The 26,628-nt window shown below is 44.3% G+C and overlaps 2 protein-coding genes across 3 annotated transcripts; both read right to left on the bottom strand.

Moving 5' to 3' along the window:
• On the bottom strand, positions 1–11,044 carry znf296 (zinc finger protein 296). The gene is made up of 3 exons (XM_004543614.6): positions 10,461–11,044; positions 7,859–8,236; positions 1–3,344 (listed from the first exon to the last, which is right to left on the bottom strand). The coding sequence occupies exons 1-3, from the start codon at positions 10,510–10,512 to the stop codon at positions 1,561–1,563; spliced, it is 2,214 nt and encodes a 737-aa protein (XP_004543671.3). The 5' UTR covers positions 10,513–11,044; the 3' UTR covers positions 1–1,560.
• Positions 11,045–11,301: 257 nt separating this feature from the next.
• Positions 11,302–26,301, bottom strand: clasrp (CLK4-associating serine/arginine rich protein). Of its 2 annotated transcripts, XM_004543615.4 has the most exons (21): positions 26,175–26,301; positions 24,784–24,923; positions 24,312–24,409; positions 24,119–24,220; positions 22,483–22,562; positions 22,241–22,325; positions 22,012–22,148; positions 21,290–21,386; positions 20,081–20,159; positions 19,925–19,998; positions 19,802–19,843; positions 19,520–19,708; positions 18,834–19,175; positions 18,569–18,754; positions 17,471–17,510; positions 14,801–14,861; positions 14,594–14,652; positions 14,395–14,441; positions 14,228–14,313; positions 13,963–13,987; positions 11,302–12,385 (listed from the first exon to the last, which is right to left on the bottom strand). In XM_004543615.4, exons 2-21 carry the CDS (start codon positions 24,880–24,882, stop codon positions 12,343–12,345), a joined length of 1,971 nt encoding a protein of 656 aa, XP_004543672.2. In that variant the 5' UTR covers positions 24,883–24,923; positions 26,175–26,301; the 3' UTR covers positions 11,302–12,342. The 2 variants fall into 2 exon arrangements, 1 of the variants encoding a protein (XP_004543672.2); XR_013092966.1 differs by lacking the exons at positions 11,302–12,385; positions 13,963–13,987 and having other exon boundaries at positions 17,467–17,510.
• Between the last annotated feature and the right edge of the window lie 327 nt (positions 26,302–26,628).

Raw genomic sequence — 26,628 nt, 5'->3', positions numbered from 1 at the left:
TAAAATATTTCACCTCACACTTTATTGAGGCTCCTTGTGACAACTGACAAGGTCAATTACAAAATGGCATCAAGTTTACAAAGACAGCAGGAGCGGCGAAAGCTTCACGATAACCTAGAAAAAAAAGCAAACAATGTAGGGAGATAATATTAACAGCAAGCAATAGCAATAAAGTCAGTATATATATATGTATATATACATACATAAAAATAAATCCCTGAACAGTTACACTGCACTCTTTCATAATCCACTTTTAGAAAACACAACAGTTTATTTTGACCTGAATGCAGCAGACATCAGACAAAGTCATCACAGTAGTCACGAGAGGGGGAAAAAAAAAGGGTGGGGGCAATCTGCCTGAAGGCTCTGACCTGATCCCAGGATGGAGGCTTCAAGCAGAGTCTGCGATATGTACACACAAACAAAAAAAACGCCCAAAAATGTACATACAACTCACTCGTGCAAGCCCTCCAAACCTGGCGAAACATGCGGCGTCCATAAATTAGGAAGAACTGAGACACAGGAAAGCAAGAAAAGAAATTCAAGTTACTGCAAAGCATGCACGAGCTTCAACCAGTCCAGTAATTTACAGATGTAAACAATGAAAGACAGATATTACCATCACAACCGTCACTGAGAGAAAACAAAAATAATACACACCCGTTTCACATGTAGGTAAAATTGCTGTTTTTCTTGTGTTTTTTCAAAAAAAATTTTTAAATGCATAGAAAAAAATGAAAGGAAAACATCAGTAGACTTTAAATTCTCTTAATTTCACATTTATATTTATATTTAAAAAACCCAAAACAAACAAAAACAGAACAGATAGTCATCCACACACACACTGTGACAAAGTCAGGAGCACAACCTTGCTTTAGGCCCCGCGAGCCTTGTAAACATTACGTTAAGTGACAAGTGTTGTGACAAGCAAGCGCCTTTAAAAAGAGGAGTCTGAGAAACTGCAGGCGGGCAGTGTTTGGATTCATTTCCCCCCTCTGTGTCTGTTCAAACCGCTTTAGCCTTTAAAAGGTCTTCTCATAAGAAAACCAGCAATGGCTATGCGGCACAATATGACCTCTCTCCATCTGAAAATATATTAAAGTTGCTCTATTGTCAGGCTTTTTCCCTTTTCTTTTTAAATTCAACATAAACCGTTTTCTGCACCGCGTGGCAGTTAAGATCTGCCTCCACCTGTCCAGCGGGTCACCAGAGACATAAATCACATGTCTTTTGCATCCTGCACTGCAACATGGTGATCAGTTTCCTGTGTCGGTGTGGACTGTGGCAGTTCACTTCCTGTTCGAGAGCTATGGTAATCTCCCTGCTGAATGTCATGGCCTTGTTTTTCTCTGTGGTCTAAAAGAACTGTAGGCACTTAGTTTCAACTGGCAGCTGCGCACATAATCGTGAACAACGTCTTCTGGGGGCGGCTTTCTATACACAGACGCACACACCTGCAGCTTCTTTAAACTGCACTTTAACTCAGTTTCTTTTTGTTTTACTAAATGGGGGGTTAAATTCTATACAGTGCTTTTTTTGTTGTTTTTATTTGAGAGACTCTCAGGGTGCAGGAGTCAAAGCTAAAGGGGCCTCCGTGCTGCTCTCAGGCGGGAGGTCGTTCGCTATGGCTGGACTCCTGCTGCTCTCCATGTACTCTTGGCTTTGCCTTTCCTCCACCTCCATGGTGCTGGACATGTTACTCTGCATTCTGTTCTCCATCTCTATCTGATCCAATCCGGCTTCGTCCTCCTCCATTTTCACCACCGCTGCAGCTTTTCCCCCTGCTTTTATTGCAGCCAGAGTATCTGCGGCGCTGGCCTGCGCATATGCTCCCACGCTGGCGTGACTCAGGCCGTGAACCTTCTTCAGGTGTTTCTCCAGTGTTGCATAGACGGTGAAGGGCACCGCGCACAGCTGGCACAAGAAGGACGCCTTTGCGCCCTGGGCTCCGTGGGTCTTCATGTGGCGCGTCAGCTTTGAGCTCTGTGCGCAGGCGTAGTTGCACAGGCCGCAGCGGTAGGGCCGCTCGCCGGTGTGGCTGCGGCGGTGCACGGTCAGGTTGCTGCTGTTCCTGAACTGTTTGCCGCAGAACTCGCAGGCCTCATCCTTCTTCTTCTTCCCTGGCGCTCCAGCGGACGCGCCGCCGCTGCCTGCTGTGCTCACGCTTCCCGTCACGGTCCTCCGCTCATTGTCCCTCTGCCACTCCTGCACTGCCTCGCTGACTTTGGCCGAGCTCCACTCCTTCTCGATGATCTCTTTCGTTCTTTCGTTCTCCCACTCTCCCACACCTCGCACCTTGTCGCTCACCTCAGGACGTTTTGGAGTGCAGTTTCCGCTGGCGATGCCGCTCTCGCCGCTGCCGCCCGTCTCTCCGCTCTCCAGCGAGCCTTCAGAGGGGCTGGCGCAAGGCGAGGTGTGTGGAGCCTCTGCATGTACCTCCGTCTCCTCCTCACCTCCCTCTCTGGTGGTCTGGTAGAGCCTCAGCAGCTCCCTCTCTGGTGGTCTGACCTGAGAGGGCAGCAGCACTAGACCTGAAGCCAAGGATGGGTGTTTGGGGAAGGTCAAGTCCAGCTCGGAGGGGATGTGGACCATCAGGTCTCCCTTCCCCGTGATTCCCGCTGGCTGAATCTGAAGCCTGCCTCTTGGCCCCTGCCTCCCTCCTTCCTCCTCGACCATCTCCACAGACTCATATCCACTTCCTCCTCCTCCGGCCTCCCGGTGATGACTCCTTATATGACGAGCCAGCTGGCCACTCTGGGCGAATGCCTGGCCGCACACACCACAGTGATAAGGCCGCTCGCAGGCGTGAGTCCGGCGGTGGGCGGAGAGGGCGCGGAGGGACTGGAAGTTCTGGTCACACAGCTCACAGTGGAAGTCGGCCTGGAGGGCGCTTGTCTGAGGAAAAGGAGAAGCTGCCGGTGGAGAAGAAGAGGGCGACAGCACCAGGCCTCCGGGGGAGCCACTTGTTGTGTTGTTATTCACCTCGGCAAGCTCCCTGAGCCGCACGGAAAAGTTCAAAGTCTGCAGGTTCCTGGAGGAGGAGGAGGAGGCAGGTGACGAGGAGGAGAGGGGGCCGTGGGACTGACGGGAACGGCCAAGACGTGGGACGGAGGGTTGGAAGGCTGAAGCGAGCGCTTGGGTCAGGTGTCGTGGGTCCAAAATGGCTGCAGCACTTTTGTGGTCTTTAAGATCCCTACTTCCTCCTCCTTCCATGACAGCGTTGCCCTCATCCTCCTGGTAGATGCTGAAGGAGTGCGTGTGCTGAGCGTGCTGTAAGAGCAACCACGCGGACTGGAAGACGGCCTCACACTGCTGGCAGATGAAATACAAGGGCTCCTCTGGCACTGCAAACACAGACCAAACAGAAGTGAGTTAGTGGTTTTGATAAAGGACGCTAACTAAGAGTACAGCTAAAAGTGTCCAGCACCCACCGCGGGACAGGACAAACATGCAGCCACCTGAAGAGGCGGTTCTCAAAAGATCAATCATTCAATTCAGTCAGGTCAATCATTAACAGCAGAAATGGATCCAAGGTCAGTTTGAAAACCACTGCTTTAGTGTCCACAAACACTTCACACATCCAGCAGATACACAGACACCTTCTCTGCAATAATGCAATAAGGATCTTTATTAACACCCCATAAATTTATACACAGGCATCAATAATTGTATTTTGACTTTCATATTTACACTTAAAACCTTATTTACTTTCATATCTGTATCTCATTTTCTTATAGCTTTCTGTTCTTGGTTAAAAATGTATTAATTATATTTTATTCCAGGTGCACACCCACGTGTGGGGGAACAACATTTCGGATACGTGCATGTCCTGCACATGTGTGTCTGTCCTTCGAGCTCTACTTTTGGTCTCCACCACCTTCTCAGTGAAATATATCTTTAGTTCCTGATTGTTTACTGGCTCATTGCTGCTTTAAATAAGTAAATTTAAAAAACTCATTTTGACAGCTGGAAAAAGTTTCAAAGACTTTGGGCTACTGGACTTAAAATTTTGCAGAGCAACTTTTTTAAAAGAGTGAAAGATAACATATTCAGAGGGTTAGGGTCATCACGGAAGATGACTCAGACCTCAGAGGGTTAAACATAAAAAGCCACTGATAACCCACAACATTAAAACCAAAGCTACTTTCGGCCGCTCCCTTTTTCACACGAAGGTCTCGACAGCGAGCAGCTCTGCATGTTTGGTGCAACAGATTTTTTTTACACTTTGTGACACAACACCGAAGAGATTTTTGTCTCCTCCCGGGATCAAACCAGGGATCTTTCCGCTTGATAGGCTATGGCTAGCCACTAGCCACAACATGAAAACCACTCGCCTGATATCATGTGACCCACTGGGCATGAGCAGGTGGTATTTCTGCACCCTGTGGGTTGTGGCTTGGGGTGGATTGGGCTTGTTCTGGCACGTCCTAGGGATACTTGATCGGACTGAGGATGTTGTGCTCCTGAACAATTACAGATCTTTGTGTGTGGGAGGGAGAGGCTTCTGCCATCAGGGAGTGCTAGTGCTTTTCTACTCTAATTGTACGCTCAAAACACTATACATTTCTCATTCATTAATACAAGTAGTGCTTTCTGTCCAACATCCAACTCCGATGAACTGATTGGGAACAACTCTGGGTTGACTCAGGGCATGAAGACTGGAGTAGGCAGGGATCAAACCACCAACTTTCCGATTAGTAGATGACCTGCTTTACCTCCTGAGCCTCCTTTAGATGTCAAATTGACGCCCACACAAGTACCAGGACTCAAGTTTTCTTTTCCCAGTAAAGCTTTAACTTCTCATTGGTTTTAATGTCCTGGCTGCTTTTAAAGATGCTTTGAAGCGATTAAACTGAACAGTATAAGACTATAAGAAGAGTAGTACAGACAGACTGCTGCAGTTTAAATGCATTAAAGGTGATGAGAAGACCTAAGGCCCAACTAAGGAAAGGAAGAACTGAGGGAGGCAAAAGTGCGACCTGAAGAAAGAGAAATCAGGATCCGGAAACTGGAAGTCCAACAGCGAGGCGAGCTGTGTCACAGAGTACATCTGGAGATATTTTTATATGTGGATAGCTTTGTCTCCTCACCGAGAGCCACTCTCCAATTAAGCTGCAAATTGCTAATTAGCAGAACGCAGAAAACGAACGCTTTATGTAAATCAGGCTCTGACTCAGCCTGCTTGACAAATGAGGCCTTTCTGCATAAATCAAAATTGGAGAGAAGATTCCCAAATTGCGGGAAAAAAAAACTATTTTTTTCTCTCCTCTCTTTCTCTTTTTTTGGAGAGGTTCAAAGCCGACTCTGGTATAAGCCTCTTTCATGTTTCCTCAAGTTAAATCCTTCTGTATTTTACTGGAGGGGGAGAGGGGGTGGGGGGGGTGAAGATGAAAAAGAGAGCAACTGTTTCTCCCCCCCCTTCGCCATCCCCTCTGTCTGGAGACGACAGGAGCTGCGGTGTTCGAGTCCTTTAACCTAGCCTGAGGAGAAACCCAGGAGAAGTTGTGATACTTCTTTTAAAAATAGGGTGAGGAGCTGGAGCAGGAAAAAAAAAGGAAGAAGAAGAAGGGGAGGGAGATAGGTAGGTCAGGGCTCAGGAGATAAAAAGAAAATGAGATAAAAAGATTATAATGTAGTACGGGGGGCTGAGAGATGCCACAAAAATATGTCACCCCTTCGGATTGGAGCTGAGACCCATCCTCCAACCCCGGCTCTCCTCACCCCGCCGCCCCCCAGTACCCTCCAAATCTTTCCCTGAGGGGGGGTGGTGGGGTGGTGGTGGGGCTTTTGTCTCGGGGTCCTGGAGTGAAACACAATACCCAGCCGGTTTCTCTTTCCTTCGCTCTCTCTCCCCGCTCACTCCTCGCTCTTTTTTTTTTTTTCCCTGTAAGGATTCCCATTTGGCCCGGGGTAGCACTTGAATATTAAGCAGAAGCAATAACTACTAATTAAAAATGCAGATTGGCTGGGAGCACTAACGAGCAGCAGGCAGAATCTCTTTTCCCTCGGGAGGAGGAGGGAGGAGAAAAGAGAGGAAGAAGAGAGGAGAGGGGGGTGCGAGAAATTGAAAGAGGGCAAAGCGAAAGTGTGTTGAAGATGGGGGGGGGGGATGTTGGTGGGAGGGGGTGGGTGATGAGGAGGAAAAAAAAAACAAACAAGGAGAATAAATAAAAAGGAATGAGACAGATGCACGCGGCTCTTCAGTAATCCATCCTGCTCTACCCCCTTCCCTCCGCTCTTGAATGCAGGAAAATAAATGGAGGACCTGTCTGTTGTGGGATAACTGCTCTTTCGCTTTCAGTCATCTTGTCAGATGTTCAATTTCTCTACCACAAATAAAAAAAGAAAAACAGCTCGTCGCTCGAGTAAAACCAAAACATCAACTAGAACTTTTCAGGGCCAGCCGGACGCCCAATTAAAGCCACACTCTGCACATTTCAGCTCAGACTTTGTTTTTATGTCCAAACAAGCAGCAACCTAGATTCTTGAATTAAAAAAAAAATTAAAAAATCTAATCTAAGCTTTTCTTCTTTTGCATTTTTCACATGTTGTCGTGCTCTCCACTTCCGCCTCATGCACGTGTTAGGTTTGTTGTATAATCCTGCAGGCCACCAAATTACTAAACCGGTGTGTTTCTGTGCCTCAGAGTGAGAGGCAGAGCAAGAGAGGTGAGCACACTGAAACAGAAGAAACAAAACAAGAGGGGTTGTGGACAAACGGAAATGGTGCGTGCAGCCGTCCCTTGAGCGTTACACAAAGGAAGGAACTGCTAACTTGTGGCAGAGAGAGTTTCAAAATGTGCAAAGGGGGCACTCACACCTTACACGCGTCTGCAGCGAGACGCTCTGTCCGTTTTCGAGAGCTACAACGTGGCCTTCACGTTTCTTTTTCTTTTTTCTTTGGTTGTTTATTTTAAACCTGGACACGAAGAGCCCTTCTTCAAAAAGGATCTCAGTTAAATTATGAAAGAAAATAAAGAATTTCTGATTGAGTTTAATGGGCTCCACCCTAAAAAAGACACAATATTAGATCAAGATCATTTAGTCAGCAGTAGGGAAAGCAGGAAGTAAGGCAGGAGGAGAGAAAATTGGTGCCATTGAAAGAAGAGGAGAGGGATGGGTTAGGACTCTGGAAATAAAGGAGAAGACGAGGGAGAAAGACGAGTGAGATGAAGAAAAAGCAGGAGGAGGAAGAGGGAGATTCCCTGGAGCTCAGGTGGCTCGGCCTGGGGCAGAACAGCGGGAGATGGCAGAGGAGCCGCACATGATGCAATGTCCTCGGTTAGAGTGTCATGACAGCGAGGAAACCAGCACGATCTGCCTGCCTCGCATCCTCTGACCGTTTAACACAGGAGCCTTTCAGCCGCCCTCTGGAAAACACACTGAATACTGAGACACGCTCCTCTGTGTGTGTGTTCATGTTTTTTGGGGGGGTGGGTGGAGGGGGGTTTGGAGATGTGGATTCAGTCTCTGAGGTCCAGGGTGCAGGGAATGACAGGGAGGGAGAAACATGTTTACCTGGCCACTCCACCTCAGAGACTGACAGTCAGGGAGATGCGAAGGAGCTCAGGTGCTCAGCGTGGAGCCCTCGGGGACCCTGAGTGCCCTCCGAATGTTCCTGACGCCTATCCTTTCCACACAATTAGCCTGCGCGTCACTAACTCACGCAGGTCTGCTAATGGCAACGGCTAGTTAATGAGCTGGACTCGGGAGGGAGGAGGAACGGTTGTTAAATGAAGAGGCGGCGGTTGAAAGAACAAAAAGAAAAAAAAATAACAAAAAAAAAAAACAACAAACCCCCCCCCCAGAGTCACTAATTAGCAACCTGCCATCATCTTCTGCTTCTTCCAAGAGCTCACCTGCTTTGCTGTGCTCCGCCTTCACCTTCACGCCGGGCTCCTCCCCCCAGACTGGCTCCCTGGCTGCCCCTCTCCTGAGCTCGATGAAGCCGGGGCCCAGCTCGGCGCTGGCAACATGCTGCCGCGCTCGGCCGGCGGGCGAGGGTGGCGCGGCGTTGGAGGCGAGATTTCGGGCGGTGCAGCCACCCTGTTTGTGCTGAATGAAGGCCAGGATGTGGGCGAGGGGGAATGCCTGACAGCACTGGCCGCAGGTTAGAAGGTCGCGACCCTGGTCAGGAGCCCGGACCTGCGGAGGAAGAAGATTTGGGGGAAGAGGGGGAGGAAGGGGTGGGTGGTGGTCGCCTGATGAGCCGGTTTCATCAGGCATATCGGTGGCATCTGAGGCAGGAGATAACAGACAGACAAAGAGAGAGAGAGAGAGAGATCAATTAAAACAAGAAGCCACATGTAAAAGAGTCACGGCTTCTCAGGTCGTCTCGTTTTCTTGTCGGAGAGTTAAATGAAGATCTTTGGGGTTAAATATCAATCAGTGTCTGCTTCCTGAGAGCATTTCACTCAGTTTTTTTTCCTATGCAAGTGTAACTGTGCAATTCCTCTTTCTTATCAAGTGCAGGGAGCTTAAAGTGTCTATAAAACATCCACAGCAACCAGCTTTCTCTGAAGCGTTTCTTTAATGTGCATTTATTTTTATGTTCCATACACATGACCAATTTATGCCCCTAGAGTCTGTAAGCGAGTTGCCTATATACACACATCTATATAAAGAGAGAAAGGAAGATGTACCTGTATTTTGCATCAAAAGCAGCTGGGTGGTTGATATAATCAGAGAGCACTTCGTTCATTTGGACTTGCTGACAAGTTTCTGACCTCGCTCTCATAAATTAGCCTACTTACAATGTACAGTTGACCTCAATGGAACAACAAGCAGGCGTGGTGATTGAAAGTGCTAGTTTCAGTTGTAAACTCTCAAGCAACGAGGCCAATCTGCTCAGCCAATACTGACCACTTCCTTTAACCAACGCAAAACAGATCTGCTCGCTGAGGCTGCAGAGAGAGCGAGCGAGAGAGGAGCACCATCTGTCCATCTCAGCAGAAACTTCAACCTCCTGTTAACAGGACTGCCACTGACTGAGTGCTGACACGCCGGAGCAGTGAATTAAAAAAGCGGCGAAGGCAAAGCCTTTCACCTTTCACTCAAAATAAAACGTTGCCCTACCAGCCACAGGCAGCGAGAGTTTCTCAACAGGAAGTGGATTGCAATAAAAGAAAAAAGTGGCAGAAGGTGTTTGAGATAAGAGCTGCGGCCCTTGTGTTTTTCTTTTCTTTTTTAAAGTTCGCAAACATGTACAGGACAGCTCATCTGATTCAACTTCAACTCTCACAAATCTTATGTGGTTAGCACTTTGAAACGCAAGTGCAGTTTGCAAGCAGTGGCAAACAAGTCAGACCCAAACCTCTGAAGAGCCATCTGTAAACTCTGGGTATTTCTTCATTTAGTCCCACAGCTCAGACCAGACAGAGCTCTTTGGAGACGAGGAGAAGGGGGGAGAGAGGAGGGGGGTCAGCGGTGTATTGCTCAACACAGCGTGGGCACACCTTGATGACTGGACTGGATCCACCTGCCCAGGCTGAGCTGGCTAGCACACAGGACAGGTACAGACAGTACAGTCTGAAGTCGGATCTCGCCAGTTGTTACTCAAAAATGTCACCTTTCCTGTTTCAGGCCTGCGCTGTTTGTGCAGACTTGCAAGGCGCGGTTACACACTCTCTCTCTCACACACACACACACACACACACACACACACACACACACACACACACGCAGGGTTGAGTCAAGGCCTGTGGTCACAACAGACATGCACGACTGGTCTCCAGTAGAGAACTGTAAAAAACAAATGGTATTTAAGTTTCTGTCCCCATTTCCTTTCAGTTATCACGTTTTTTTCCCCCCCATTTTCCTTTAATAAACTTTAATGTTTGATTAATCTGATCGGGATTAAATTACCACCCTCATTTAACATGCTTTATTTAAACCTATCATTTAATTAAAAGAAACTCCTGCATAGTTTGAAGCAGGACTAGTCTCTCTCTTTTATTGGAGGGACTTTCAGCAGGTGATGTCTTCTCAAAAGTAGACAGAGACCGAGCGAGAAACTTGATCATCTTCAAACCTGAAAATATTAATCATCGTGTTCGGACCTGTAGCCGCTGACAGCAGCGTGCCAGTAAACCGGTCCTTCTTCTGTGGAAACTGCTGCACCAACAATGCACATCAGGACAAACACAACGCCAACATTAGGAGTTCTTATTTAAATATTTGCCTGTTAGGCTGCACACGGGATTAAATATCAGCTTTGGCTTCAGATCGGTCTAAACACAAATATAGTTTTAAGTCTGTGAGATGAGGAGGGGGGAAAAGTCCATCATTTAATGTGCGATAACCGGTGCCAGCGCGCATCTACACACCACGCACGCAAAACTGCCGATAAGCCCAATAAAAAGGAGAAAAAAAGAATAAGAAGTAGGGACTTCGATTTTTGTTTTCGTTTCACCTCGATAACATCACATCCGTCCGCTACCGCTGCTCTCCCTCCGGGCTTACCTTGAATCGCACTCAGGTGCTGCGGTCTGCTTCCAAGTTTGCGCCTGGACATCGCGTCGAGCGTCTGGCACCTTTCTGGGTCCCAAACCGAACCGGACTCCGTCCGGCTTCTCCTGCTCCGAGTTACTGTCCGAAGCCCGAGCTGATGAGACTGTGGTGTGTGGCCTCTGCCCGGACTCGCAGCGCGCAGTGAAGGCAGCGTTCAAGTTCACGCTTCTCTCCCCGCAGCGAGCGGAGGGCAAGAGGGGGCATGGGCGAGAGGAGGCACCGCCCGCCCCGCCGACCCTGACCCCGCCCTCCCCGGGTAACAGGCTCGGCAGACACGGACTTCTGTCACTTTTTAAAACCTTTTCTTCCCCGAGCACCTCTCGCGGTTTTGCTTGTTTTACACAGCTTTAAGTAGCCCGTCTAAATCAGGGTTTTCACACCCCGTTACTGGGTCTCAAACACCAGTTCCTCTTCTGCAGTTCAGAGGAAATACCTCGTTGGTTTTCCACAGGTGTCTCTGAAACCAAACCGGAACCAGAGAAATATTTATTTCTCCTTTTTCTTGCGAGCAGCTGTTGATGTTATTTGCTCACTGCGTTTCAACAAACAGCGTGGAAAACACCTCCGAAGTTTCACAGACGCTCTGTGACAGCGAAGCGCTGAACGCTGTCGCCTCCTACCGTTCGCCTCCACGCACTGCAGGCAGTATATCTCAATGCATGGTGATACATTACACTAATACATGCAGCATGCTCATCCTGATTAAATATTTAATTCACCCCGCGGAGACTTCAGTAAATAATTCTGTGCATAATCTGTCACATTAATGAAGACAAAGAAGAAAAAAGGCAAGTAACTCAAAGTAAATTTTATTTGTATTTAACATTCCACATCACTGAGAACAAAGACTTCTCTGCTTTTGTCAACAGCTGGCTGAGGACGGTACAAAAAGAGCAGCCACTTTAATAAATGCATCGACTTTGACTTCATCGGCTTTCTGTGAGGCGGTTTCAGATGGACGTGTCACACAGGAGGCGTTTAAAATGTTCCTTGGTTTAATGTTTTCATATTAAAAAAAGAAGCCAAACTGTGGGAGGAGGTTGTGAAGCGAGGAGGATACAAACTGCAGGTATTGCTTAGTAGTAGATACAAATGTCTCCGTGCTGAGAGGAAGTGTTCAGAAAGGGAAACGGAGAGGGAGAGCATGCAGAAGTGGAGAAACTGGAGTTAGTTATTTGACAAGACTGTCTTTACAAGGAGAAATTAAACCAATTAACTGTATTTAGTGACTGGAGCCCTTTTCAGACATCCTTCACCTGAACACGGCAGCCTTCTGCATCACATTCATCACAGCAGGTCGAATGATGCAGTCGCTTTAGAAAGGACAGGCAGGCACATGGCCCTTCTGCATCTTTGTGGTGTTCGCCTCACTAAAGCCTGAACCACAGAAACCTGCACACGATCAAAAATTCGTTTCTAAGTTTAGGAAATATTTAGAGATTCTTCTCTTACTTAATTCTGCTTTAAAAGAAAAGCAGGAATCTGAATGTTGAGCTTGTGTGTAAGGGGAAGCACCATGCAGCACACATACAGAGATTCCACTCTTAGTCACTGTAGCCAAGTGTGAGTACACACCTTTAGTGTTTGAGGCTACAGGTGCCAGGCATCACAATTGTTCTCAGAAAGCAGCAGTGTGACCTTCAAGTGTGAATAAAACAATCCATGTCTGAAAAGGGCTGAAGGTGTCACAGGATCAAAACCAGAGAACATCCAGGTGCAGATTTGTGTGTTGGTTTATTAGCCAGCAGTCATTTCTTCATGTTTCCATGTTGTATGTAGGCTGTTGTTGGATAGTATGTGCTCGAAACCGATGTACTGCTGTCCAGCCATCCGCTCAGTATCTGTAGTATGGACTCCGCGATCGAGACCGCGACCTCCTGGAAAAAAGAAAAGACTCCAGTATAAAGAGCAGCGTAACAAACAAAGATATGACTGCTGTGCTTTAGTGTGAGATTAAAAATTTGTTTCTAATCTGGTGAAGATCATCTTATCAGCTCCATCAAGGCGCGTAAGCGTCAGTTGTTTGGTCGTTAGCAGTATTACAAACCAACTACCCGAATGACTTTCATAGAAAGTCAGTGAAGAGGTGTCTGCACCTCAGTCAGTGGGGTTTGGAAATATCCAAAGTTTTAGAAACCAATTCAAATTGTGAATTTTAGCACAAAGTTCTTTTATTTATTTAAAATAAGCATTCATGTCCATGTAGTTTAGCCCCAGTTCTTCTTTTTTACAAACATCCCTGAAGTAAACAAGCCCTAGACATCAATAACACATTACATCAGGCCGTACAATGTTCATCCAAAATCATTCATCAGCCTTCACTTCAGACCTAAACTGATCATCTAAACACAAGTTATAAACATAAAGTACACTTCCTGAGCACTTTATTAGAAACACTTTTAAACCTGCTCATTCAAGCAGGCACTCAATCGGCCACTGACGTGGTGGCAGTGAAGTGTGTAACATGTTACAGGTCAGGAGCAGGTAATGAGGAAACAGCTGTTCTCAGGGACTTCGACTGTGGCATGACTGTTGGTGCCACAGAGGCTGATTTGAATATTTCTCACAGTGCTGATTACTAGTGGCACTAAAGTTAAAAAAAAAAAAAAAAAAAAAAAAACCACACACACACACACACACACACACACACACACACACACACACACACACACACACACACACACACACACACACACACACACACACACACACACACACACACACACACACACACACACACACACAGATATCTGTGGACAGATGAGGGAGATCCAATGAGAAAGGTCAGATAACCACAAAAAGGAGCTCAACAGACTGAGCACGTGACCCACGTCTATGTATGAAGGTTACAGACGGACAGCACGTTTGTCCAATACACAGAAATTATGTAATGCTGTTGAGATGAAAGGACTAGAACCCCCAGTGTTGGCAGAAAGATGTGGAATCCACTGACAGATGCTGTTTGGAGAGTAAAGGGAGCCCTGAGCTGAGTATTAAATGGTAAAAACGGACTGGTGCTTAAATGGTGCTTTTCTACTCAGTTACACACTTTATAACCAGAGGGAGTCAGGAATCGATCCACTCACTTTCCAACTGGTAGACGAGCTTATAGTGTTCCTAATAAAGTGCTCTGTGGATGTACACATGTGGCTGTAGAGAAACTACCTGAAAAGGTATTGACCTCTTTGCATTTAGTCTGACTTTTCAACACTAATCTGTACTCTAATTTGCAACTGATGAGAAGACAAATAGCTTAACTACGGTGTCTGCAGGCCTGGTGATGAGCCTTTGAGACAGTGTGTGTGTGTGTGTGTGTGTGTGTGTGTGTGTGTGTGTGTGTGTGTGTGTGTGTGTGTGTGAGTGAGAGAGAGAGACAGAGAGAAAGAAAAAAAAAGAAGACATAATTCATTCTGCTTCATTGTGGCTGTGCAGATTCTTGTGGCTTCTCACATACCTTTTGTATGAGTTGTATTCTCGGCCTGAGGGACAGAGGACAGAGCCGTGATGAAAAACAACTGCATGCCAGAACATCTTAAAGCCCATAAAACTGGCAGAGCAGAAACTGATGGCAGCAAATCAGAGCCTGAGCTGATTAAATATTTTGGTTACTTCTGTGCGAGTATGCAAGGCTGCAGAACAAACACTGCATGTTCATTAAGCCACATTCTAATTACACAGGAGCCATGTTGCTGCTGTCAATCAAAAACCTAAAGCCTTACCATATTTGGAAGGAGAAGGCGAGTGGCTCTGTCGCCCATATTGTCTTTCCCATTCGTCCCTTTCTTTCTCACGGCGCTCGCGCTCCCTAAACGCAGAGCGCCAGGGTCAGAAAGTTGCGACACACAAATACCAAACGGTCCAGCTAGGCACACAAACATGGACTTACTTCATGCGTATCTTGCGTGCCATGGCTCGCAGTTCGCCTTCTCGCTCCTGTAAAGTAAACAACCAGCAATAAGAGGAAATAGGTGGACAAAGACGCTTCTGTCTTACTAAACCTCAGACATGCTCTCTCACACACACACACACACACACACACACACACACACACACACACACACACACACCCACCCCCACCCCCCTACCTGTCGTTTGTGTTCCTGCTGCTGGATCTTCACCTGAGCGGCTTTCTTATCCGCCTTGGCTGCAGATCAGGCAAAAGAAAGATCTTTATCATCTTTTTCACTTTGCATAATATGAGAAAATCTTCAACAGTTTCAAGTTGTGCACAGTGCTGATTCTTAATTCGCACATTAACCACAAACACATGCGATCTGCTCGGCTGCACTCACACTGCTTGTTGAGAGCCTTCTGCATTTTCAGCTTCAGCCGTTCCTGTGGGGTCATCTTGGGCTGCAGGTGACACAAATGTGTTAGTACAGCTTTCCATGGCCGGAAAAAAAAAAGAAAAGAAAAAAAAAAAAGAAGTGTGTGTGTCAGTGTGCACGCATGTGTTAGAGAGAGGGGGAGGTACCGGGGCTATTGTACAAATTCAATACCATCACCTTTACGAACAGTAGCTGGTGGAGATAAAAAGGGTGACAGATTACAAGTGATTGAAAACATTTTGTGTGTTGGAACAACAGACACAGGCTCTGTGTGTGTGTGTAGACAGACTGCTGCTTTAGCTTGCAACTGCTGTGGGACAGTTTAGAGACAGGCCAGGATCAAAACAACATGAACACAAATATATAGTTTAAAAAAAAAAAACAAAACAAAACAAAAAAAAAAAAACCAGTTGCAAGAAAAAGTTTGTGGACACTTTGGAATTACTATGATTTTTGCACTGATTGGTTTCAAAATGAAGATCAATCTTTATGCATTTAAAATTTTAAAACAACCTGGGTAATCACTGAGTACAGGCAGGGAAAAGTACTTCCAAAGTTCATTGGAATCAGGCGTTCCAATTGATAAGGTGAGACTGAAGTTTGGGTCGTCTCCAAATCGAGGAAACTGAGAACTGCCGGTTATCTCTCTGCAAAAATAGCATCAGGAATATAGAGTATAGTCCTGGGGAAAACACCCAAGGGTAACAACAAAATCCCTGGACTCCCTAGACATAAGGTTAATTGTGACCCCACAGGAAACCACAACTCTGCAAACTCTACACCCCAAAAAACCAGAACACCATCCTGTGAAGCACGGTGGAGGCACAATTAGGCTTTAGGCTGACTTGTTACCCCAGGTTTTGGACACCTCGCGATTGTTAGGAGAGCAACAAATTACGAAGCATTTTACTGGAAAATGTAAACCCACAAGGAGAGGACTGGTAATCCAAGAACAGAATGAACCAAAGACAAAGAAAATTCAAGGTTTGGATGAGCCAAGGCAGAATCGTCCTGACCTTAATCCATCTGGGGAGGGCTGTTTGAGGGCATTTTCACACCTAAAGTTAGTTTACCCTGGTCCAAATCAGTTGACGAGTTTTGTTTATTTACACACAGAAAACTCCAATCAAACCAAAAAAAAAAGATGTGAGAACATTCAATCTGCTTATTGGCCACATGTGTCTAAGATGGGAAGAAAATGCTGTGCTCTGGAGCAGCAGATAACTCAGAGTTTATTCCTAACATTCATGTTTATATGGGTAATATTTTACAGTTTGTGTACTGAGCACGGCTGCATTACTCCGCTACATCCCAGAAAGCAAAGCACACCTGGCTACGGGAAGACGTTTAGCTCAAATTTGCATCTGGTCCCACAAACTACTCTGGAGTTGATCTGGATCGAGACCTCCATCTCCAAAGGGACTCAATGTGGTTGTTTTGTCCACACCTGGAGTGTGATTACCATGTTCACACCTGGACAAAGGAACAACGCCAATGGGGAAACAAACGTCGCAGAAATACTGACGAACTCAAACAGTTATGTAGAGAGGAACAGGCCCAGACTCTCAGTGTTGTCTCATAAGCAGCGATGACAAACACATGAAGGATTATTGCAGTTGAAAATTCAAATATTGAAATGAATGATTGCTCAATGTGTTCAAGAAAGGCATTAACTGTTTAAGAAATCAGACCCCATGAGTAAGTAATGCAGAAATCATAATTCTCATGGTAACCCAAAGATTTTCTTGCAACTGTACGAACACTGCCAGAGAGTAGAAAGAAAATCAAGGACTGGAGGAGGAGAGAGGGTCAGAAAGTGAAACAAGAGCAAGTTCAGGTCCGGTGAGTTTAAAAAGTTGGCCAGTGGCGTTTTGTCACGACACACCCTTCGCTGGGCTGTTCAAATCTGGCCAGGCAAGAAAAACTGCAGGTCACAAGCTGCAGGCAACAGACGAGCTGATAACAAATGTACACTATTTGACTGTGTGACAGTTGGGATGTATTCAAACCTCGTCCTCTCTTCCAGGAAAAGAGTGAGAAGAAAAGTCGTCCATGACAGAAATACATTTCACAAAACAGTTTCGATGACTTATTCTTAAAGGAAACTGCTCAAAAATTTAGGAAGTCTGCTTATTTGCTCAATTGTTGTTTTGATCTTTGTGTCCATTTGTACTTTCGAAAGTGTCCGACTATTTCTTTAATCAATATGTTCGTCATTCACGTGTTCATTACTGATTTATAGATTGTCATAAGAGGAAGAAGTGATCTTCTTCATCTCAAGACCTTTGATGTGTCACAGTGTGTTTATTTTAGACTAAAGACAGATGCATAAAGATAACTGCACACATGCATCCACCACCAAGATTAAAATCATCATCAAGACTTCAGAGGACGTATAAAAGTTCACTTCATAAAGAAATGGCAGCATTAACTTAGACATCTGGCAAGAATACTGTAGTGTAATTTGCAGGGCGTGTCCACTTTAGGGGGAGGGGGATAAGAATAAAATAACTGTTCTCTGTGGGCAACAATGGCTTCTACATCCCAGTGTGGTGGACAACCAAGTCAGCCTGTCAGGGATGAGGGAGGCGTAGGCTTTAGCAAGAAACCCAGCTAGATCAAATTCTTACTGACTTTGGCAGCTCCCGTCTCTTTACCACCCGAAGTGTCAGGCCTGGAGAGAGGAGAAGAAGAAGAAGACAGAAAAACACATCACGATGAGGTGAAGATGGCATATTTATATATGCATACTGACTTTCTAACAGGTGTAACGCTGAAGGGTGAGGATGGCTTTTAAATGTGAAAAGCAATAAAGAACAGGTGTTAAATTGTTCTGGCTTCGTGACACTGAAACTGACTGTTTTAAGACTCTTATTTATGGACTTATTTATTGTTCACTGGTGCAGCACAGGCCTAGTCAGGTGCCTTAAGTCTGAAAAGTGATGATGGTAAATAGAGACATGTCAGCCCTAAAGCAATAAAGTACTACTTATATTTCCACTTTATAGCACAGCTCATCTCCAAACCTTTTGTCTTGTGTGTCATTAAACTCAAGAACACTTGCTGTTCAGCTTTTGATTAGCCAATCTAATGAGTTATGAGTCGAAAGTGTGCTTTTCCTGAGACAAAACCATTCTTAAAGAGCGGGGAAAATTACAAAGTTTGATAAAAAACAGTAAAAGGATGAAAACTGTTGGTGGTTTTTAATCAAGCAGCCTGAAATGTACGTGTCTATTTTGCCTAAAAATACACCTTTTAGACGAACATCTGCTAAAATGTGGGGCAAGGCCCCCTGGTGGACGAACAATATATAGCAGTCAGGCCACAAAAAGGTCAGTCACAGTGACTAAAGTCTTTGTAAACATGTTTAAATAACCAGGAAATATTTAAATGACAGCTGATGAAGTGTAGAGATTTCTCTTGTCTTTTAAATGGATCTCGCTCCTGTTCTCATTATTTTGCGAGGAAAAAATTAAACTGGAGAGATGGTAATGAAGAATTATGCTCCATTAAGAAATCATCAGAAGCCCAAAATGAATCTGTGACGACACAAGGCTAGAGACACTTAGTCTTATTTATGTGTGATTAAGGGTTTGGATGATCGGCAGAATATTTCCAGATTTCTGACAAGGCCAGGGAGCTTTCATTTTGGATATTAAAGACACCGCTCTTTCTATAATATTGATTATTTACATTTTCACACTCTGTTAAAGTGTTTTAGGGTCTTCTTACTTTCTTAACTTGTCAGAGATGGCAATGGTAGCAGGCTGGGCCCCTCTGTGGGCAGGGGATGGGCTACGGCGAGGACGGCTAGGGGTTCGTGAGGGACTGTGGCTGCCGCTGTCACCACGACGATGTCCTCCACTGCTCCGACCCCCTCTCCTCGAGTTGCCGCCCTGACGTGAGCTCGAGCGGGACCTGATAGAAAGACAAAAGGGCTTCAACTACAGAATTCTGTTAGGCAGCTCATGTAGCACTGCTTACAGATTAAGCTAACCTTGTTCTTCTACGTGCCGAGTATCGTCTCCTATCCCTGTCTCTGTCCCTATCCCTGTCTCGATCCCGGTCTCGTTCTCGCTCTCTGTCCCTCTCACGTTCTCTGTCTCTGTCGTTGGAGCGTGACCGGTCACGTCTCCTCCACGATCCTCCGTTCCCTCCTCTACCTCGGGAGTAGGACCTAGAGCGCCGCCTTGACCGCGAGCGACTCCGGGATCGACGCCCATCTCTTCCCCCGCGTCCTCGTCGGGGTCGGCGTGAATGTGACGATGAGCGAGAGGAGGACCGAGAGGAAGAGTGCGAGGAGGAAGAAGGGGAGTGGCTGCTGGATGACCTTCGTCTCCTGAATAAACAGAGACAGCGTTTCAGTATAAATACAGGCTAGCACCTAGCCTATCATTACATCATATTTTCCGCTTTTAAATGTAATATGTTGTTTAATTTATAGAAAAATTTTGATAACAGATTTCAGCTTTGAAAAATACCCAATCAGATTTTTCTTTATGCGCATGCACACTTCAATAGTTCCTTTTTGATAGTCGGAGATTATTTGGTCAGATACTCTGAAAGCTGATCCACCTTTCTGACCACAAAAACAATCGATATTCTTTCTGCACGAACAGCTGCGGTCATTTTAATTAACAGTGACTGCAAGAAGAAAAACCAGGAGGAGGGAAAGTTACCGACCGGGAGCCCCTGCTATGACCTGCAGAGTGCTGCGAGTTGGAAGGGGCGTGGCCAGAGTGAGGAGCAGCTGTTTGCGGTGCTGCCGCGGCTTCCTCGTCACTGCCGCCGAAGCTGGTGATGAAGGTGATCTTCTCTGGACCGGGAGTACGTGAGCGTGAGCGTGACTCAGAGCTGGACTCTGACTCTGGCCTGAAAGTGATCAGAATTTTTTTTAGTTAAGACACACAGAGGCAGACAACCAATCAGAAAAGTGGGAAGGACAAATCAAGTGGGTGAACTCACCGTTTATAAGGATCATATGTTGGACTGTCTCTCCTGGCGTAGCTGCAAGAGGAAATGGCGAGTTAACATAACCACGTTCTGAGGTACGGTGAAGTTCATTACGGAAAAATAACGCAAATTTACCTCGGAGGGCTGATTTGTCTTCCTTTTAGCCTCTTCTCTCTAAACTCCCTCCTCTGTCTACGAGAGCGGCGGCCCTGAGACGATCAAGCAAACAAACATTATAAAACCTGTGAACACAACCCACACAAACACTTCCCTCAGCAGATTTAGTCTTACAGAGTACATGGCCTTCTCCGCCTCCAGAGCTTTGGCATGTTTGATGGCCTCCACTTCTTCCTTGTCTTTTCTCAACATCCTGACAAATGGGTAGCACAATCACAGCATTACAAAAACCACAAAAATAATTATTTAAACACAGAAGCGCATCAACGTGAAGAAAAGAAAACCAACGATCCTCAGTGTAACAGCATGAGATACATGCGTTCGTGTCGGAGCCACGGCTCAGTGTACTCATTACGGTTTATGTTTTAACGTCAGATGCTCACGTTAAACATTGCCATGGTTTCAAACAATAACAAGAGTGGCTGTACGAACAATGGCTCAGGCTTAAATTGTTCTTATTCCCCAACTTCAGAAAGTGTTTTTTTTACCCCCCCCCCGGGAGAGCAGCTAGTTTATTTGGGCTGCACAAAAGCCAATTAAGACGACACTAAAAATGAAAAAGCTCATTTTGCACTGTGAACCATACAAAGCTACTCCACTGGAGTCCAAGAATACAAACATGTTGCTCAAAGTTCGCCTTTACTCTACAGAACTTATTTTGAAAGAGATCCTCTAAATAGTCAATCAATTTAAAAGCAAACAAAAAAATACCTTTTTTTACTGTGTGTATTTTTACAGTATCTGCTGAACTTAAAACACTGCAGAAGCTTGTAATTAAAATGAATATAACCCAAATACATCAACTTTGAGGTCAAGGATATTACAGTTAACAAAATTAAACCACAAAAAAAAAAAAACAAACATTAAAAAAACAAAACGACTACATTAGAAAAAATATTTCAGTTAACCGAAAAAATTATAATAAAATAAAAACCAGACTTCTGAAAATAGTTAGTTGATAAAATGTATCACAACTTCCCTAAAGATTCAGACATGTTTACTAAGAATTTGGTCTAAAACACTGAGTCAACTGAACTTTCAAAAAGTTCTGTTTTCACAATAATACCTAAAATTCTTTTCCTAAATCTCACCTCTGAGATCTGCCGTTTATACAATTATACTTAAAAAGACTAAAAACTTAAACAGAATTAAAACCTTAAAAAAAAAAAAATAAATAATAAAAAAAAAAAACACAGGAAAAAACCCAACAACAAAAGAACCCTGAATTTAAAAACAAAAAGCTATATTAACTTTACTTTGATCAAGACACTACTTAAAATTTCAAGAACCACTGACATCATGATGTCATTAATGACATGTTACCTGACAAAGTCTCCTTCAGCCATTCCATATGGCGTTGCCATTTTGTTCAGGTCCATCACCTGCTCCTGGTTCAGCTCATCAACATCAACCTCCACATCTGAAAGCACACACACAGACACATCATTTTTTTAACAAGTCGATTTCTTACCCAAGCATTAAACAGGAACACTGACCTGAGATCAGATCGTCGGCTCACAGCATTTAAAACACAATTATCACATAACCAAGAAAAACCTGCAACCGGGCAGAAAAGATGAGCAGTTCCAGCTGAGTGGATCACGTTTATAAAGACAAACTTCTCCAGGTACAGTGTAAGATAACTAGTGTTATTTCTCAATAACTAGCGTTTCACACGCTGTTAAATTGCTTGGTTCAACAGCATTAATTTCTCATTGGGATGTGACATTTCTCCTTCGCTGAAGCCCATTTTGAGGGTTAGTCTGAAGCTAATCCTGGTCCAGCTACACAGATGTGTATCTGGCCATTTGAACCCTGCACTGCATTAAATGATGTCACAAATCCAGCTCGCACAGTCAAATTGACAATTTCAGATTTTAGTCTCTTCTGAGAAACGTTCTGTGGAATAACTCTCGCACATCCAAGAGACGAAAAGCTGATCAAACACATTCTCTGTGGACAGCTGTACCTCTAAATGTTTTATTTGGTCATCTCCTGAATTTTATTTCCCTAACACATAGATTACTCCAGTGAAACACGCTCACCGATATCTGGAATGCCTTCGTCATCTTCGGATTCGCTGTTTTCTGAATTGTCTTCCTCCTTGTCTGACTGGGGCTCAGGCTCTGCTACAGTGCTGTCCTCATACGTGTAACCAATGGTGGCCTTCTTCTCAGCCAGTCTGCACAACACAAGGAAAGATTTATAAACACAACTTAAAATACTGGATTTCACAGTGGAAATAAAGAAATCACTTTAAAATTTAGTTCATACTTTTTCTTCTCATCCTCATTTGGTTTGGGCAGACCACCATAGAGCTCATCCAGGTAGATCTGGTATAAACACTGCTCCTCAGAGACTGCAGGAGGACAGGAGGGATTTAAAGAGCACAACACAACTGCAAAATATACCCACTGAGAGCAGGTCAACACACTGCCATGGTCACATTAAGAATACAGGTGCAACACTATTAAGTGCATTACATAGTCATGTAGATTTTGTTTGTTAACACTCACTGTTGGCAAAGTCATTCTGTACAAGGCCTCTGTAGCGCTCATAGTTACACTTTCTCTCCTCCATCTCCTGCTCTGGAGTGCTGCATGAGACAAAGAAGATTGTTGGTCACATTAAACACCTCACTGAACGCCTAAATCTCACCACACCAAACTGGTTTGTCTCCTCACCAAGCATGAAAGATGACTAAAAATACAATCTCACAGATGACCTGTTCAATTACTGAGCAGCAGGTGTTTTATCACAGAGTAAGAACCAGAAGTCTTACTAAAAAGCTACTCTACAGTTATTACCACAAGTTTCAATGCACCAGCACAAACAGTCAGTGAAGTAATCGGCATTACAACACATAAAGATGGAAACAGACAGTTGTGCTATGACCAGCGTTTTTAAATTTTATTTTGTTTTTAATTCTGTAATTCTATTCAGTTTTCCATCACTTTACAGAATCGCTTGGTATTTTTTAGATTAGTTTTAACTTTATAGAAAGGTTCAGTTTTAGTTTAGTTTTTAATTTTAGTCTTTTAAATTATTATAATGTAATAGGAGGGGTATTTATCAGAGAAAGTTTTAAGAGTAGTCACCCGGTCATCCCAGCAACCATCTTCAACAAAGTCTCCTCATGGGTGGTGTTTTGAGAAATCAATGGACTGACTGTGCCTGTGGTTAGAAAACAGTGAACCTGTAAAACTAACCACAGCTATGATCAGCATTTGAGGATTGTGCTGACACCTTATTTCAGGTGTTCAGTCAATCCTGCAGCTGGCAGCTTCACACCACTGTCCAAAGACATACACATAATGTCAACTGCTCTCGTACTGAGCAGGATTACTGCTACAACCACACATCATCAGCAGGGAAACACCAAAATGTTTTACAACAGCCTAAAAATCAGTTCACTTTCCTATTAGCAGGTCAACAATCCAGCACCTACTGACCACAGTCTTAAAACCCAGGAAATCCGGAGGACCATGAGGACCCATTTTAATAATCTGTATTCATACTAGGAATCAAGGTCATGCAAGCTGTTGCTCTTCTGCTCCACAGGTGGTTTCTGTCCTCCCTGAGCTCACCTTAGGACACCTGCATTACAGTTTGGACAGATGTACTGCCCCAGTCAAAGCCCCCACCTGCCACTGTCTTAGGAGCGGGTCACCAGAAGCACTAAAGCTGTGCTTGAAGAGTCATAAATCTACTACTACAGACTACTGCAGCAGGTGTTTTGGCTTTATTATTATAGAAATTGTAATATAAGTAATTAAATTAGCCTATTTTTTTCTTAAAACAAACAAACAAACAAACAAACAAACAAACAAAAAAGGGGTCACCATCTCTTTTGACCACTAAAGTCAGATCAGCTCAACCTCATATAAGAGCAAATGTTTCCACAAAATTTTAAAAAAAAAACCCCAAAACAAAACAAAAAAATAACTGAAAACATATGAATGAACTATCTTTACTGTTGAATATATAACAATCTGTACTGCATATGTACAACAATCTATGGTGAATGTGTGAATCTCCTCACAACTGTCCAATGTAGAATCATACAACAAAAAAGTAAATAAATAACCGTAAAATGTTCACACAATGTGGGTTCCATGTTAAAAATGTGACTTTAAGTACTTTCAGACTTACGATGTGGTGAGCAGAGGTGGAGTGTAGGTGGGGATGTAGTCCAGGTGAGCCCTTACATCAAACCTGTCAATCATGTTGTTGGCATCTCCTTGCCAAGGCATCCTTCAGACAACAAAAATGAGGCAACATGTGATCATAAGCTCTGCGGTGTGGCTCATCTCTTATTATGTGTGGATTTTGTGATTTTCCTCACATGTTTGCAGGGCTCTCTGCAGCCAGTGCCACAGCTGGATCCAGGTGGATCTTGTAGGCTCGACCATGAACTTGAAGAAACTGAGCAGGATCTTTTTTCTGTCAAAAGAAAATGAAACTGTCAGAATGCAATGCATTGACTAATATCTAAAAACTACAAAATGTTACACTGCACAGCACTTTAATTAAACTGAAACCAACAACCATGGAAATTAACTTCTAAAACTTCACACTTTTTTAAAACAGTAACTGGTTCATTGATGCAATGAGGATAACTGAAAGCTGTGCCAACTATATGCATATGTTTTTAAAAATACCACAAAGTTTGGATCCACTTAACTGTGTATAAATTTGCTCAAATCTTTCCTTTTTTAAAAAAAAAAAAAAATCCTGCAGTAAGAGTGTTCAGGCCAGACCTGCTCACTCCTACCCGGTGGTACACTGTGGCAATGCTACATGATAAAGTTTCTTACTATTTTCTCGTAGTACTCTCGCCGGCGCTCGCCTCGCCGTTTGTAGTCTACCATCATGCCACGGAGCTTGCGCTCATGTTTGCGGGCCTCCTGCCACATGACGGCTCCGCTAGGGGTGGGGGCGCGGCGGGGCACGGCTGCTGCTCAGGGCAAACAAGCAAGAATCATGGAAGACAGGGGAAAGTGAGATTAAGGGGTGTTAGGGGCAAGATTAAAAATAAATAAATAAATATTGGACTTGATAAACAGAGCACTTCAAGAGCTCTGAACTCCACGTTATTTCCTTGATATACAGACAGAAAGTATCTCTTACATATTACAGTTGATATCTCTGATCAGAACCAACTACAGAGTGCAACCAGCACATCTGCAAACACACTATCAACACTCAAGACTCACGAAGATTCACAGTTTTAACCTTCACACTAAACACAGGCAATGCAATCGTTACCTAGATTCCTTGTTAAACACTTGACAACCAAAATCACGCACTGACGTCTAAACTTCTAACAAGACAACAGGCACATAGTCTGAGATTAAAAGGCCATGAATACACAAATTATTTGTAGTCTGTCTATTCATAAGTAAACTGAGGCATATTGGTCACTTCCTATAACTGAAGTTGTGACACGTCACATTAGAGATGTGAGGGAAATTCAGTGTAACGAAAAACCAAAAATGTATACGTTTGAAATTAATTTGCATCAGTGTCTACACTTCCAGTGCATTTCTCGGAGTGTTTGACGAAACTCATATCCGCACTAATAACAAGATTATATATTTCTATGGCAGATTCCTAGTCCTCATTTGGCTAAAACAGGGACATTAATGAAATAACAAACAAGCAAATACAGCAAATATACTCCGATTTATATTTTTAAAAATAAATAAAATGCATTTCACTGGAAAAAAATAAACACCTAAAATATGATTTTGGTACATCACATAAATTACAGTGAATCAAGGTGTCACCTCTGCATCTCCCACCACTAAACGTACTTTTAATTTACAGCAGTAGCTAAACAGTCTTAAGCTAAAAAGCTAACCTAGTTTTCTATCCAGTATTAACGTAGTTAAAACGGTTACATTACAACGCTGTTTGTCCTAAAAATTGTTATTTTAACCCGTCTACGCCCCACTTTCAGCGTTCAGATTCAGCCGGGTGCTAAAAAAGTCTGTGTTATCAAAGTGATGTAGGAGTTTGTTAGCATACACACGGGCCTGACTGCGCATGCAGCCCGGGCCTTTTTAATGCTATCTAGCATCACAACTAGCCTAGCTTAGCTGATCTGCAAATGCGTTGGGAACAATAGTCAAAAAGCAGCTACGAAACACTGAAATCTACACACACGTACAGGGCATTCAGCGCGGTCTAAATTCTCACAGTGTACCTGTTTTACTAATCGCCAACACACACTCGGGTTGTTTTCAGTTGGCCAAAAGCGACGTTAGCAGAGTGGAGCGTAACCACACGCCTCCTTAGCGTATATATAACAGGCTGCAGTACCGGCTCTGGCCTGTGAGGGCGCTGCGGGGGAGGCGTGTGTATGTAACATTAATGGGAAGATACTTTTGAAAAAAAAAACTCCTTATAATAAAACACAGTAAACAATAATCACCATCAATACTTCTACCTTCACAGCAGAGGAGATTCTATACAAAGCATCACAAATGGTTGTGAACAGGCTGATCCGAAGGGCCAGCTCTGTTCTAGGATGCCCTCTGGACCCAGTGGAGGTGGTGAGTGACAGGAGAATGGCGGCTAAGCTGTCATCACTGTTGGACAACATCTCCCACCCCATGCAGCAGACTGTGACAACACTGAGCAGCTCCTTCAGTGGGAGA

This window comes from Maylandia zebra, linkage group LG14 (assembly GCF_041146795.1).
Source record: "Maylandia zebra isolate NMK-2024a linkage group LG14, Mzebra_GT3a, whole genome shotgun sequence".
NCBI classification, from domain to species: domain Eukaryota; kingdom Metazoa; phylum Chordata; class Actinopteri; order Cichliformes; family Cichlidae; genus Maylandia; species Maylandia zebra.
Note: the sequence above shows the minus strand (reverse complement) of the source record. Positions and strands in the feature narration are given on the sequence as shown.

Bases quoted from the DNA above. Each gene is read 5' to 3' on its own strand.
- znf296 (XM_004543614.6), bottom strand. From the start codon at position 10,512: ATGTCCAGGCGCAAACTTGGAAGCAGACCGCAGCACCTGAGTGCGATT. The intron at 8,237-10,460 runs GTAAGCCCGGAG...CTCCTGCCTCAG, and splicing joins GCACCTGAGTGCGATTCAAG to ATGCCACCGATATGCCTGAT. The intron at 3,345-7,858 runs GTGAGCTCTTGG...CTGTGTTTGCAG, and splicing joins GGCGGAGCACAGCAAAGCAG to TGCCAGAGGAGCCCTTGTAT.
- clasrp (XM_004543615.4), bottom strand. From the start codon at position 24,882: ATGTGGCAGGAGGCCCGCAAACATGAGCGCAAGCTCCGTGGCATGATG. The intron at 22,563-24,118 runs GTAAGTCTGAAA...TGTCTCATGCAG, and splicing joins CCACCTCTGCTCACCACATC to CACTCCAGAGCAGGAGATGG. The intron at 20,160-21,289 runs GTAACATGTCAT...CCCATTTGTCAG, and splicing joins GCTGAAGGAGACTTTGTCAG to GATGTTGAGAAAAGACAAGG.